Source organism: Vidua chalybeata, chromosome 9 (genome assembly GCF_026979565.1).
Source record: "Vidua chalybeata isolate OUT-0048 chromosome 9, bVidCha1 merged haplotype, whole genome shotgun sequence".
Classification (NCBI taxonomy): Eukaryota; Metazoa; Chordata; class Aves; order Passeriformes; family Viduidae; genus Vidua; species Vidua chalybeata.
In genome coordinates, this window is record NC_071538.1 from 23,508,293 (window position 1) to 23,523,890 (window position 15,598).

The 15,598-nt window shown below is 35.5% G+C and overlaps 1 protein-coding gene across 10 annotated transcripts in view; it reads left to right on the forward strand.

Moving 5' to 3' along the window:
* LOC128792122 (hornerin-like) overlaps positions 1–15,598 on the forward strand; it is a 75,031-nt gene that overhangs the window by 34,171 nt on the left and 25,262 nt on the right. For 7 of the 10 annotated variants that reach the window (XM_053950270.1, XM_053950273.1, XM_053950274.1 and 4 more), the window contains 27 exons: positions 731–772; positions 932–973; positions 1,493–1,531; positions 2,321–2,356; positions 3,002–3,040; positions 3,680–3,697; positions 4,230–4,265; positions 5,669–5,710; positions 6,671–6,700; positions 6,930–6,965; positions 7,276–7,320; positions 7,632–7,661; positions 7,876–7,905; positions 8,186–8,221; positions 9,434–9,469; positions 9,781–9,825; positions 10,137–10,166; positions 10,447–10,482; positions 10,878–10,922; positions 12,155–12,187; positions 13,664–13,684; positions 13,924–13,962; positions 14,082–14,123; positions 14,304–14,339; positions 14,464–14,499; positions 14,853–14,900; positions 15,496–15,525. In XM_053950270.1, the coding sequence (XP_053806245.1) occupies positions 731–772; positions 932–973; positions 1,493–1,531; positions 2,321–2,356; positions 3,002–3,040; positions 3,680–3,697; positions 4,230–4,265; positions 5,669–5,710; positions 6,671–6,700; positions 6,930–6,965; positions 7,276–7,320; positions 7,632–7,661; positions 7,876–7,905; positions 8,186–8,221; positions 9,434–9,469; positions 9,781–9,825; positions 10,137–10,166; positions 10,447–10,482; positions 10,878–10,922; positions 12,155–12,187; positions 13,664–13,684; positions 13,924–13,962; positions 14,082–14,123; positions 14,304–14,339; positions 14,464–14,499; positions 14,853–14,900; positions 15,496–15,525 (978 nt within the window). The remainder of the gene's footprint in view (positions 1–730; positions 773–931; positions 974–1,492; positions 1,532–2,320; positions 2,357–3,001; positions 3,041–3,679; positions 3,698–4,229; positions 4,266–5,668; positions 5,711–6,670; positions 6,701–6,929; positions 6,966–7,275; positions 7,321–7,631; positions 7,662–7,875; positions 7,906–8,185; positions 8,222–9,433; positions 9,470–9,780; positions 9,826–10,136; positions 10,167–10,446; positions 10,483–10,877; positions 10,923–12,154; positions 12,188–13,663; positions 13,685–13,923; positions 13,963–14,081; positions 14,124–14,303; positions 14,340–14,463; positions 14,500–14,852; positions 14,901–15,495; positions 15,526–15,598) is intronic. The other 3 variants (XM_053950271.1, XM_053950272.1, XM_053950277.1) reach the window with 3 other exon arrangements.

Genomic DNA, 15,598 nt, shown 5'->3' on the forward strand with positions numbered 1-15,598 from the left:
AAAATTTGGGGCTATCACTATCTAGTTAGCCTTTTAAAATTTCTGGAGTATACATGTCTGCATTGTCACCACTTTCACTTCATTAATCACAGCAATGTATACTTGGTTTTTAGTTGATTATCTTCACTACCATTAATATGCCTATTTTCTCTTTAACTCTTAGATACTTTCTGGTATGTCTCCAGTTTCTTGAACTGATGTTACCGAGGACATATTTCTTACTACTTACTAGTGGTTATATTTATTAGTGAATTATCTGATAATATTCCATTTCTTCAATCTTTACTGCTTGTAATGAATTACCAGATACCGAGAAATACAAATTATTTTGATACATATGCTAAAAACTGGTTTTCTTCCTTGTATTTTTTAATATATAATAAATATTCTTTTCTAAGAGTTGTGTTTCTCATCTTGTCATATAACTACTTGAAGTTATTAATTTTTTTATAAAATACAAGCCATTCAGTAACATTTTGAAAGATTTCATGACCAGTAACAAAGCTGATGAAACTTATATGAAATACAGATGATGTCTCACACTAAATTAGAATCATTACAGGCAGTGCCAGTGAACTGGTAACCTCTTTACTTGCTTATCCCTTGCTTGCACATACACATGGTCAGCTGCACAGCTTTTCATGCCATAAATAGCATTGCATTGGGTTTTTTCTCTCTTGACCATTTGAGTTTTTTATATGGAAATAATTGACTTCTGTTTTTATTTCAGGGTGGAGTAGTCTACACAATAAGCAAGAGTGGATGTGCCCCTGTAAGCACTATTTTTACATTCTCTTTTTTGTTCCCAGCATAACTATATTCATAGCAACTCCCAGCTTTAAATGGCATTATTTAATGAATGTTCATGTGGGAGTCTCTGCTACAAATAGAAAATACTGATGAGAAATAACTGGTTTATTTTTTGTCTCAGGGAGGTGCTGCTGGTGCATATAGCCAACAAGCCTGCAGAGATGTAAGCTGGTTATATATGTTTTTACTGATTGTCTCCTACTGTGCTTCTTAACTCATCTCCTTATTGAAAATTGCATTTGATTGTGTTCTGTAGAGCTATTGAAGTCTTCCTAAATATATTCAGGAAAATACTGTTAGCTTGAGATATTGTTCTGAAATTAAACCCCAAAATTAAAAGGTGTTACACTGCCAGTTCAAAGCCTAATAATTTATGCTTCGAGGTGTGTATGTACACATAGGTGATACATAATATCACCTATTAGAAACTTTTAATTTGTTTCCCTACTAAAATGTCAGAATTCTTACTGCACAATGCTTTTTATCAGGGAAAATTATTGTCTTTGGATATTGCATATTTTGGAATATTATTAGGGGTTCTTTACAATCTTTGCATATTAATTCTTTAATTAGTAGAGAAATTTGTATTGTCCATCTCATTTATTTCTTTTTCATGTGAAAACAAATTAATAATTAGCAAATTATTTTATAAATAAATACCTGATTTATATTTTTATTTCAGAGTGCATCCTTATCCACCAGTGGTCTTACTTATGGCCAGGTAACTGTGTTATCCAACATGTTTTTAGCTTCCTAAGTTATTCAAAAGATAAGCAGTTATGCCCAAATTTGCTAAACAATAATTAAATTTGTGGAAGGGGATAAAGGAAAACTGTCTTCAAATTATTTAGTAATGATCATACCTGGAAATAACTTCATGAAATTAATTACGTATTTGGTGTTTGTTGCTGTATCCCTACTTCTATTTTCCAACAAAAATTGATTATATTTATTCTATAAATGGACACCAGTTACTTTTACTATGCTTTTCCAAAATTCAGTGCTTTGTTTGATGGTTACTAAGAATTAAAAGATTGGGATTTGGGTTTTGGCTGTTGTTTATGCAATTTTATGCTTCATTTAAATAATTTCTTCTGTTATGACATATCCCAGTTTTTCCAGATTCTATTGCAATAGTAGGTCTTTTAAATTGAGCATATGGGTTCTGGAAATTGGTTTGGTTTTTTGGATGAAGGTAGAAGAGCCTAATTTTTTTTTCCTACAGATAGATTTTTTTCCTACAAACAAACTTCCAATTTGATGAAACATTTGCAGCTTTTATACAGGACTCTAAAACTAGCAAATAATTGGGCTTTAAAAAAAAATAAACCAGTTGATTCATTGCAGTTGTTTATTTATTAACTGCCAATACATTAATTTTCTTCAGACTTTTCCTTTGTTTGGTACTTCATGGGTATCATGTTAGTATAATATTCTTGTGGAGAATAGTGCTGTAATTAATTTGCCATACATTTACCTAAGCAACAAATGAATTCTGTATTCTTTACAGTCTGTCCCTTCAAGCAGTTCAGATTCCAGTAAGAAGGTAAGCACTCCTGTTCAAAGGGAAAATATTCTTACAGTTATAACTTGGCATAACTCCTGTTGTTTCAGTCAAGACTTTTCAAGGTTTTTACCCAGATTGATTTATATTATTTGATTTGGTTTGGTTCTTAGAGGCTGGGAGAGCTTCTAATGAGAGAACATTAACACAGGAGAAGATACAATTATTGCATTTGGCTTATTTCAGGGTGTTTTTGAATGAACTCAATATCAAGTATTTTCTTATTTCTTAGCATAATACTGAATAAAGACAAAATAAATTGATGTTCTAGTTTGGGGTGGAAAGTTGAGGATCAAAAAAGGGCACACAGTACAAGCCAGTAGTTATGGTACAAGACATGAAATCCTGCTTCTGCCTCTACAGCTGAGTCATTATATGGTTTGAGGCAAATCTTTCATCTGCTTATACTCTTGTGCAAACTATGTCTAAATATATATCATTATTTGCTTGGTAATGTGCATCAATTGTTTTTTATAAAAATGCCATTTTATAAAATGGATCTTCCATACCATTATTGCCAGAGTTTATAAATTTACACATTTTAGTGTTCTTCCTTTTTCTGACATATTTAGCAATATTTAAATAATCTTTAGGGTGAGTAAACAGCTTCCTCTGGTTTCTCCATAGGTAGTGGTCGTTGCCAACAGCAACCCTTTTCCACCTGTGGTAAGCTGTTTTTCTCTACAATACACATACAAATACAAATAACTTTGACCCAAAAAGCTTTCAAGTATCAACATTTTTAATTTTCAGAAATATTCCTGGAGACAATTTTTTGGCAGGCAGGATTTACCCTATGTGTATAGTTACCTTCAGGGAAGGTGTGTTTTAATAAGACAGGTAAAAACCTTGTGGTTCTGTGATTGCTATTAATACTTGCAGAGACAATAGATTAGCTGCAGACACCAGGTCTCTCCATATATGCAGTCTATGTGTTCCTGAATAGTTTTGATTTTCTGTTTCTGTTGCAATTTTCTTCTCTAAGTTTACCTCCATTCTCCTTTTTAAATTATAACATTTCCACTCTGGAACTTTCTGGAACTGAAACTAAGTTTAGCCTTCAGGTGCTTGAAGTGAGCTTTTATAATGTAATGTTATAGATATGTTGAATTTCTAATAGAACATGCTGTTCTAAGTTGAATAAAGGTTAAGATGCATTTATTCTATGCCATCCTTTTTATATAATTCTTTCACATTCCATTTGCATCTGAAATATATGGGCCCTTTTTCCCTTTCTCTGCTGTAATATTCTGTTTGGGCAAGCCCTTGTACAAAATAATGAAAGATTTTTCTGTTTCTTTGCAGCGTCACACCTTCCCTCAGGTAAGAATATTTTTTCTTTTGATTCCTATAATATCATTATAGTTCTTATGGGATCAAACCAGTTGTCTCACAATGGTGTGTGCTACTCTTTTACATTTGTCCCTCATGCCTCAGAATTCAGCACAAAAATGCCTGGATGAGGAAGTGGATTTGTATGTGCAGTGCAGGTGACAGTGAGACAGGTTAGAGGAGTGATGGTATCCCAGCTTCCCTCCCCACATTTGGAAAACCCAAGCTGACTGCTAGTGCAGAAAGGTGGTGCACACAACCTGCGCTCTGCTGCTCTCCACAGAAGATGTGAGAGTAGAAAATGACTTAGTAGAGTCAGTCTGCCTCCCCAGACCCTCAGAACTGAGAATAAACTAGCTTCATGTCGGATGTTAAGAACTGGTACACAGCACATCACACATACAACCTTTCCCTTTATTCTCACAAACTAAATAGTTCAACTTAGTATTTTCTGTTTAAGTGCATTGCATTAAACAATTAAATCTGCTATATTATGTTTCTTTGTTTCTGGATTTTTTTTCAGAGTTTGGGAAGCTCTGCTACAAGGATCATAGTACAGGTAGACATTTCTTCTCCAATATATTTGAGTTTTAAATGAAGATTTGTCTTAGTATACTAAGTAATAATTCCTCTCTTAGGGAACAAAGAAGTGTGGATAACTTAGAGATATCTTAGATGTCCACAAACTACAGTAGTGGAAGGGCATTTCCATGACTACAGCAAAGGGGATATCTTAGCTGGTTGCTGAATAAAGACTGTTGCAGCTGTTTTCTACATGTAAAAAATTTTAAAAGCTCTGTATGCAAATTCCATTGTGCTCTCAAAATTGGCAAAATTTGACCATCTCAGACTGCTCAGGAAGAAGGATAGAATTCTAGAACTAAAGCTTGAATGTTACTTAGTATAAAATCAAATATAAATTGGAACCTGCACAGTTCCATTTTCATTTGAACAGTCCATTTTTCTAAGGGAAACACCCAGTTCAGAATTACATTTTTAAAATCCTGCTGTTAATGCCTAGGTAAACTGTTGTATTTGTAATGTTGCTTCTTGATAACCAGGCACTTAGAAAATTGATTGCAATCAAGTCTCATTAAGAGCATGCTTATTAAGTACTACGAATATAATTCAGACATATTTCTCTGGGTTCTTTGTCATTTTCACATCCATCCCACTGTTAATGGCTAGTCAGTCCATTAGATGCCAGTCCATCAGACTATGACAACAAATTCTCACTTTCATTGAAAGATCAGTAGCAGGTTACCCCAGCTGAAACTTGTCTTTTCAAAACCATTGCTTTCAAAATGTATAGCATTGTTTTCTTCCATGACTAGAGATGAATGCTGGCAAAGAAAAGAGTAAGATTTCCTTGTTATTTTATTTCTGACTTTACAGTACAGTGTACAGTGTTTTGATTACACAGGCTAACTATTTTCAATGTGTAAATACAAAAAAATATTTTATTCTTCTCATAATACACATATTTTCTGGGAATCAAAATATTTTTGTAGTGGCTTTTCCTTATGTTAAATTTTAACTGTGGATTTTTCAATTTTTGCTTTGGCAAAGCCTTTGTCAAAAGCTTATGAAAGAAAAAAAATCATTCATAATGTGAATACAAATAGATATGGGTTTAAGGCTATTTGTGAGGTACAATTGAAAAGCAGAATTATTTTAACTCATTTCAAATACCACAATATGACACAAATATGTATTATACAATTAATTTTCATGAAGAAAATTATTTTAAGATATATAAATACTTTTAATACTTCATTTGTGTAGGATTTTTATATACATTTTGTAGCACATGGAGATGGCATAAAGTAAGAAAAGGTGTAATGAACTCTTTGTAGCTTTCAAATTGTCTATTAGATAGGACAGAATTGCTTCTTGAAAAGGCTTAGTGCATAAGCAATTCCTCTTAAAAATAAATAACCTTTCTTTTTTGTTCCTGTGTAGAGTGGACAAAAACAGCAAACTAGCAGCAGTACTTATATGCAGGTAAGTAAACTTTTAAAGTGTTATAAATATTCCTATAGACTTCCCTAAAACAGGGCCAGCAGAACTTACAAATAAATTATTTTCTGCATTTAAAAATGAATTTCACAGGTGCAGGTATTTCTATTTCCCAGGCTTTTGCTCATGAAAATACCATCTGATATTGGTGTTCAAACGATTTTGTTTGTGATGCTCACAAAAGCATTTCCAAGTCTGATGGGTTGACATGAAATGAGTGTATTCCACTCGGAGCATAACGGTCAAGGCCCTGAGAGGAAGCAATTCTAGGCTCATTACCACACCACCAGCCCCATACTGATAGATTCAGAGCCCATGCATATCAGACCTCAAGTTCCAAAAGTTGTAAAGGGTAGTTGCTGAGCCATATCAAGAATGATGAAAAATCATAATCATGGAACTATGTGCAATGTCTTCCAGCATTCCTTAAAGCCATGCTGGAGATGGCTTTAAGCAAGCATGAAGATAAAGCTACTTGTGTGGAAAAAAAAAATAAAAAAGTGAGGGAATTTTAGAAAACACTCACACAGTGGCATCGTAAATTATTGCAAACTAAAACTTGAGAATATTCATGGTAGGGACTCAAGTATGAGGGCTCTTTAGATCTCCCTTTTCTTGGGGTCTGGCGGTAGGAGGGATGCAAGTCTGTCAATATTCTCTGTAGCATTACATGCAACCAGAAAACTCTTTCAAAAGGGTAGGTATAACTTTTAGGGATCAGGGCCACAGGGAGGCCACTACTCAACATCACGAGTATTCAATATGCACAAGGTTGGCAGTCATGGCTTCTGATGAATAGGAAAATCTATTGCAGGGCTGTTAGCATACTGCTCTGTGTCCTTGGTGCTTTTTGAGAAATCCCCACACAGCTGTATTTCAGTAAACATCATGCTCTTTAAAAAAGGCTCCTTGTCAAGGTGGTAATTATCTTCTCTTTATTTAAAGGGTTCCCAAGGCACCCAGTCCTATGGTCAGGTGAGATGTTTTGCTGAAATATGTTGAGCTTTTCTGTAGGAGGCTCTCTTGGTTTTTTACCTTCTTGATGTTTTTGAGTGGTCCATGAGTTTGGTTTGTACCACTGAAATGCCATGAAGGAAAAAAGAACATAGTACAGAAGAACTTTAAGAGGAAATGGACTTTTCTGTTGTTGTTGTACTAAGAAAATATAGCTTTGTTTACAAATGACTTTTTACCTTCCTTACAGGGCTACAGACCTCAAGGTGGCAGTTCCTATGGCCAGGTAAGCATCAGTCAGAATAGAGCATTTCAGAAATGGCACTATAAAGGCACTTAGCAAACCCTCAGAATCTGAACTTTAAAGGACATTTTCTCTGAAAGTGTCTATTCACATTCAACATGTATGCAAGTGCTACTCGCTGATCTGGAATCCCAGTGTGTGGAACCATCACACTCAGCACCCTCAGGAGAGCCAGGAGATGCCTGGCTCTGCATTCTGCCCTGCATGGCTTTAGGACGTAGCTCTTGCTGTTGCTAAGGCAGGCTGGACCCCTTACTGAAAGGGAAGTAACCAAATGGTGTCCTTGTCTTAGGGTGGACCAAGTTTCTCAGGCAGCAGCAGCAGCTCCTATGGCCAGGTAAGCAAACTGGCTGTCCTGTAGAAAGTTCTTCACTGATCTCCCTGTGACTGGCAAGACTGGAAGACTTTTGAGAGTGATGTTTCCCTCGGCAGTCTGTGCCCCAATTTGGGCCACAGCTTCTGCTGAGAATAAGACCATGTGTTGCACAGATGCACAGCTGTTAGCATAGTGCTCTGTGTCCTCTGGTACAGGAAGAATCTTTTAGGGAATCCTACATGCAGCTGTTATTTCCATAAATTATCATAATTCTATATTTCTATAAAGAAACCTCCTTGTCAAGGTGGTAATTATCTTCTCTTTATTTAAAGGGTTACCAAGGCAGCCAGTCCTATGGCCAGGTGAGACTTTGTTGCTGAAATGTGTTGAGCTTTTCTGTAGGAGCCTGTCCTGTAAATGGGCTTTGGGGCATGGGTGTTTTTTTTCCTTCTCCATGTTTCTGAGTGGTCCTTGATTTGGTTTGTGCAGCTGTTATTTCCATAAATTATCATAATTCTATATTTCTATAAAGAAACCTCCTTGTCAAGGTGGTAATTATCTTCTCTTTATTTAAAGGTTTACCAAGGCAGCCAGTCCTATGGCCAGGTGAGACTTTGTTGCTGAAATGTGTTGAGCTTTCCTGTAGGAGCCTGTCCTGTAAATGGGCTTTGGGGCATGGGTGTTTTTTTTCCTTCTCCATGTTTCTGAGTGGTCCTTGATTTGGTTTGTGCCACTGAAATACCATGAGGGGAAAAGGAACAGAGTAGAGAGGAACCTTTAATGGAAATGGCCTTTTTCTCTCTGGTATTCTGGGATTCTGCTTCTGCTGTGCTGGGGCTACACTTATGCAGCTCTTTTTACAAATGACTCTGTGCCTTTCTTACAGGGCTCTCAACCTCAAGGTGGCAGTTCCTATGGACAGGTAAATGTTAATTGGAATAGAACATTTGAGAAAGTGAAGTGCCATTGCCCTGAAAAGTTAACAAATTTTAAAATATTCTTTCTTCAATTCACATTGAATTCTTAACCAATGTATTCTGAATCCATTTATAATATTTTGTTTTGAATTTGACCATTGTGTTTTTCATGGATATATACAGGAATCCTAGATTTCTGCTGCTATGTTATCTTTTCCATAGGTGTGGAACTTTATAAATTTTGGTAGAAATAGTCTACTTGATGCTTTTCTCATTCCAATTGATGGTATAATACAAATTTATTGTCAGTGCTTTGCTGTCAGCAGGGAAGTAGCATTGAGAAATTAAAGAACCTTGAGTCAGATTCTCAGCTGAATGAAGAATTTAGCTTCGAGCCTGCAACTAATGAATATCTACTGCCCTTCATAATTTTTATGTACAAGAAAGCAGCCCTAAGATAGCTATGAGTTTTGATAGGATCTCTATGTCAGATAGCAAAAATAGACAGCATGCTTCAAATAATTTTTGGTAATCCCTGTCTTCATAACCCTGCCAGGCAGCTATGGCACAGCTCTGCATGTACATGGAACAATAGCACTTTTTTGAGATTATATTAAAGGCAGATTGCAACAGCAAATTATAATCACATAACTTTATATTACTGAGAATTTTTTTTTAATACAGTCATCCTTGGCTAATTCATTTGACCTGCTACTTTGAAATGCATTGCTTTGTTTCCCTTTTATGGCACTATATTTTTTATAAGATTGTCTTAATTTAAAAAAAAATATTTCTCACCCTAATTTTCTCTCAGAGGAAGGTAATTATTCAACTGGGGCCAATGGAAAATAAAAATATATTAAATCAATATTCACCTAGTCAGCAATAGCCAATATTCAGCATTAGCCATCCAAGCCCAGTGTCTAAAAAAAAGAAAGAAAAATAAACATAATAAGAAAATGTTGTGTCTCTTCCTGAAAAACTCTCCTAAGATTGGAACACTGTCTGAGACAGTTGTAAAACTACTCTATAACTGTCATTCAATAAACACAGTGTGATCACCTATTGCTCCAGAATAAGAAATACCAAAATAAGTCTAGTTAAGCAGTAGAGTCTGTACATTCTCTTATTCTGTTTTCTTACCCCCAAAATAGGTATTAGAGAGGCAACTGCTTCACAAATAAAGTAACTGTGAATAAATCATTAATTTCACACAGGGTTACCAACCTCAAGGTGGCAGTTCCTATGGCCAGGTAAGCATCAGTCAGAATAGAGCATTTCAGAAATGGCACTATAAAGGCACTTAGCAAACCCTCAGAATCTGAACTTTAAAGGACATTTTCTCTGAAAGTGTCTATTCACATTCAACATGTATGCAAGTGCTACTCGTTGATCTGGAATCCCAGTGTGTGGAACCATCACACTCAGCACCCTCAGGAGAGCCAGGAGATGCCTGGCTCTGCATTCTGCCCTGCATGGCTTTAGGACGTAGCTCTTGCTGTTTGCTAAGGCAGGCTGGACCCCTTACTGAAAGGGAAGTAACCAAATGGTGTCCTTGTCTTAGGGTGGACCAAGTTTCTCAGGCAGCAGCAGCAGCTCCTATGGCCAGGTAAGCAAACTGGCTGTCCTGTAGAAAGTTCTTCACTGATCTCCCTGTGACTGGCAAGACTGGAAGACTTTTGAGAGTGATGTTTCCCTCGGCAGTCTGTGCCCCAATTTGGGCCACAGCTTCTGCTGAGAATAAGACCATGTGTTGCACAGATGCACAGCTGTTAGCATAGTGCTCTGTGTCCTCTGGTACAGGAAGAATCTTTTAGGGAATCCTACATGCAGCTGTTATTTCCATAAATTATCATAATTCTATATTTCTATAAAGAAACCTCCTTGTCAAGGTGGTAATTATCTTCTCTTTATTTAAAGGGTTACCAAGGCAGCCAGTCCTATGGCCAGGTGAGACTTTGTTGCTGAAATGTGTTGAGCTTTTCTGTAGGAGCCTGTCCTGTAAATGGGCTTTGGGGCATGGGTGTTTTTTTTCCTTCTCCATGTTTCTGAGTGGTCCTTGATTTGGTTTGTGCCACTGAAATACCATGAGGGGAAAAGGAACAGAGTAGAGAGGAACCTTTAATGGAAATGGCCTTTTTCTCTCTGGTATTCTGGGATTCTGCTTCTGCTGTGCTGGGGCTACACTTATGCAGCTCTTTTTACAAATGACTCTGTGCCTTTCTTACAGGGCTCTCAGCCTCAAGGTGGCAGTCCCAATGGACAGGTAAGCATCAGTCAGTCATTAGTCATTATACAGCGTGTATGTGATGTTCCCATATATGCATTGAGAATCCAGTGGTTTCTAACTTGAAATAATATTGTATCTCTTTAGAATTACGTCCTATTAACTTTTTTTTCATATGGCTCTGGCAGCAATAGGCTCCCTGAAGCAGCACTTTTCCCTGTAGAAAGTAGTACATTCAGCTATCAGCTTTCTGATGCACTTTAGTATTCAACATACTCAGTATTTCACCCAATAATTCACTGTTGGATATAGCTGGTCTTCTATCTTTGAAGCAGCCTGGCAGCTGAAGCCCTTGAAAATTTATATCTGTGTTTGAAATGAGAAAAGAGAATGAGAATATTTGGATCATGAGCTGCTCTTTCTCTTTTCCCCAGCAGGGTGGATCTGCAGCTTATTTTGGCAGCAGTGGCTGTGGACAAGTAAGATTTTTCTCCAAACTATTTGAAAACTAAACTCAGCTTTCTTTGCAATACTAACAAGTTTTTAATAATTTTTTTAATTTTTGTAGTTTGAAATCTATTGTTTTCATTGTTACATGAACTTACCTATCACAGAGGTCAAGAAAGGCTGCTATTGTTGGCCATTGTAACCAATATGAAGTGGCTGCTGTCATTCAGAGTTACACATGGAAAACAAACAAGTGATTAATCTGTTGACTCATTAATTATATAAAGTCTTCGCTTGGGAATTTTTGGATGTTGGTCCATTTATTTTCTATAGAAAAGAACAGGAATAGAGAGTGGCTCAAATGGAGCAATAATTAAATTTGTAGTTTTCATCCTGGTTCCATTTCAACTTGTCTATGTCTACAATGGTGTAAAAACAATGTATTCAGTGATGAGATCCCAGGGAAAGGATCATGGATGAGGCCAACAGTAAATCTACATTTAAATAAATATATTAAGCAAAGCAACCAGAATGAAACATAATCACAGATACAGACATTTTAAGCAGTATTTATCAGAAATATTAGGATTAATGTAAGTTAGGCATGAATGGAAATGCCTCCAAAAGCATCATAAGAAGCAGTACAAGGACACCATTACCAGCAATGAAAGTGATAAACACTGAAGAATGTGTTATTTGCACTAAACTGTATCACAGGTTGACTTATCAAGAGAAGACCTGTACTGTAATAATGGGAGGGTGACAACCAGGGTAGAACCCTTTCTGTGTACTGTTCCTCATCCTGTTATCACAAAATATACCCAAAACAGGCAAATGAATGACTCTGAACAGAAACCTTGCCTAAAATCCATGGTGGTGAATCTAGCAAGAGATTGATGGCCACATTTAGATAGATGGTCACCCAACAGTAACAGTTACTTCCAAAAAAACCCCACCAACAGTTCATCTTTTCCAAGCAAGGGATGATACAGACAGACATCAATTACCAACCTACCTCTTTCCACGTGGCTCACAAGTATTCCTTTGATCATATGTGTGCAAGTGTCTCAATGTTTGTATGGGGGTATGAGAGTGACAGAAGGTAAAGCCACACACTTAAAAGGCTAAATAAAATCAAACTCACCCTCTGTAAAGTTTTATGTTGAATTTTGTTACACTAATTCTCATATAGGAAATTTTAAGGAAACTAATTACTTTGCAAGAAAAATGGCATTTACCTTTTTGTTTGGTTGGTTTTTGACAGGGTGTCTCCTATGATAGCAATCCCTGCCACCAGGTAATTCAGCTCTCTTCTCTTATTTCAAGATGCATCTGAAATTACTTTTGCCACTAACTCAATCAGTTCCAAATTCAGATTCATATTGCACAAATTCATGTAGTCTTACAAATTCTGAGATTAGAACTCACTATCTTCCTATACACAGGAGTATCAGAAGGACTTTTGAGTATTTTTGCCCCTTTTTCCTAGCATTATGTTTTGAAATGTCTAATTCTATAGGACATTAAGACCAGATTCTGGAAAGAAGAAGTCTGCTGCAGAGTTGCTTAACTGGCATGACTTAAATCAGGGCTGGAGCTCACCAGCCTCTCTTTTCCTATCAAAAGCCAGAAAATATTTTAGGACTTCACTTGAAGTCCCTGAAAAAAAGTTTGTGTAGTGAACTATAGATAGCTACATGTGTATTTGTTGTAGGTTTAAGTGTTGGAGCTCTACAAACCACTATCCTAAAAGATATCAGCTATGTTTAAAGAAGTCATCTCTGTGATGTTAAAAATTAGGCAGAAAATGGGAACAGATTATTTCCTTTTTATTCATAATACTTTTTTTTATTCTTCTTGAGTTTTCACAAGAAATGGAAAAATTGGATAGATTTCTTCAACAAACACTGTGTTTTAGCAATATAAATATACACTATATTTATAAATATGCAAACAACATAGATGTTGCTACAATGTATTGTTATTATGTGGTGAGACTATACAATGCATTGTATGTAATTTATTATAACTTGATAGTTTTATATATATAATAGGTATATATTTTATAACAGCTTTTATTTTTTAAGGGAGCTTATTTATTTTTAAGACTAAAGAAAATGCTTAAATTTTGTTCTAAAATCTTCTAGAACATTGAAAAATTATACTTTTCATTTCATTTTTCTTTGTTCTGAATGAAGCCTCAGTTCCATTTTAGTGAATGGCAAATATCCCAGTCACTTAAATAATTCAGTATTTCACTATTCTTATTGTGTACTTTTGATGCTAATACTTCTACAAATGTCTCTTCTGATTTCACTGGAAGGAGTTACATTCCTCTTCTAAAGAGAGCACATTGAAACATACTGAGTTTTTTATTTAAAACCTTTTCCTTAAAGCTACTGTATCTCACAGGTCACAGCTTCCTGTATAATAATGCTACCAGGAGAATTTGTACAAATTCATTCCATTTGTATAAATTAGGTTTTCTACAGGAGAAAAAAACCCCCATACATTCTCTAGAAAGTGTTCAGAATGGAGCTCATCTGTGCCCTAGACATTACTTAAAGTTAAATGTTTGAGGTTCCTTGATTTATGTCTCATCTAGTATTTACCATTGCATTACTGGCAATCTGTGCTTATTACATTAAAAATTATATCCATATTGCATATCTGCCTCTACTTCTTACTCTTCCTAAGCAAGTATCATAGCTTTCAGCAAAAATATTCCATGGCCAAAGAGTGAGTGTCTAAAGCCTTTTTGTTTGATTTACAGGGTGGATCACAGGGTGGTCAGGTAGGTAGATCTTTATTATCCATTGGTAAAAATGTTTAAAGCAATTCTAATCCACAGTTTCCTTACACATGGGGATATAGATTCTTGCAGAGTTTCTCCATGTCCAGTCTGTAACTCATTCTCTGCAAACATACTTTTTATCAGAATTTCCACAGAACTCAGCAACCTAGGATAGCTGTATTCACTCAGATAAAATTCAGCTCTCCAGCATTATGACTATTGCTGTTTTGTTTTCACAGGGTGATTCATACTCCTCACAAAACAATGGTGGTAGCCAAGTGAGTATTGCCTCCCACCAAGGTTTTATGATGGTTTTAACTTCTGTGACAACTGATCAATATCTGATCAGCAATAGGGTAATGTAAATGCCAATTATTTTGTTGTTGCTTTTTTTTAGCAGAGTGGATCATCATCCTCTCAATATTATGGTGACAACCAGGTAGGTAGACCTTGATTTTCTCCTGGTGAGAATTTTTATAATGTTTGATAATTTATCCAGATATCTTGAAAATTGTATTTGTTCAAAGGAATCCTAGGCAATAGTTTATTCCAGCTTTACAGCCTCTGAACCAAATCATAATTTCTTCTGAAGTAGAGTTTATATTTATTTGTTTTATAGGATGGATCCTACTCGCAAAACTATGGTGGTGGCCAAGTAAGTAATACTCTATTTCACTACTTATACATCACTTCATATAAACTTTAGCTTCTGCTCAAAATCAGGTTTTCTATATTCTAACTTCCTCCAATTTTGATTGGGTTTTTTGTTTGTTTTAAAGGGTGGATCATCCTCAGACACCTATTATGATAATCAAGTAAGTAATTCTTTCTTTCTCCTAGGTACATAAGATTTGTAGTCCCTCAATCAACTCTGTAGTCCCTCTATCAACTCAAAGATCTAATAAAACATAATTGTTTCTGTGCTCTTCGTGGTTTGGGTTTGTTTTGTTGGGTTTTTTTTTTCTTTACTGTGGATTGGGACATTCCCTGTCAGCCACTATTGCAGCTATGTATTTGGCTCCTTTTTTTGCTATAAAGATCCTAATTTAATTTAACTCAGCTTCTTCTTTGCATGGTCATCTCTTCTGTCTTGTAGAGTAAACATGAAAGTGTATTTTTAGCAATTCATTTTTTCTGAGGAAATAACTGCTATCTGATGTCCTTCTAGGATTCACAAGATTCCTCATATGATAATAATCCCAATGCTTGTGATGATGTGAGTATGCTTCCTCTAATATATTTTCATCACAACATTTTTCAAGTAGATGAGAAAATATTTCTCTGCTAGATGCAGTCTTTGGAGCAGAATGATCCAGAAAGAATGCTGAGTTTCTACACTAACAGCTGTTTCAGCAACTGCCTCTTCTCTTGCTGAAAATTGTCATATATATGTTTACAGATACAGTTAATGCTTCTAAATTCATTTAACTGGATGAAATGAAATATGAATAAAAATACTTCAATGGCTTTGCAGTAACAGATATTTTCCTCAAAATCTTAGGGTACATTTTTACATTAATTAAAAAAAAAAACTATAAGAAAATCTTTAAGTACATACAGTGAATGCATGAAGAAGTGACAGATATTCCACTGCATTTCATGTTACATTTGTACTAATCTAAGGTTGTTATTACAATGTTTTTTAGACTGTAATGGTAGAATTCCAAACCAATTTAGACAAAGCTGTGGAGAATGGGAGGAATAAGTGATTTTTGTTATGTCTGCATGCAGTATCAGAAACAATTAATTTTCTTTAAGCTTGCTTTATTTAAATAATTATTTTTAAAGGGAAATAATGTATTCTTTTCCAGAATGAATCTACCTACAGTGTCAATAGTCAGGTAAGTACTTTGTTTGTTCTGTAATGTTCAAATTCTAATTATTAATGACAATGTTTGTAACTGAACACTTCTA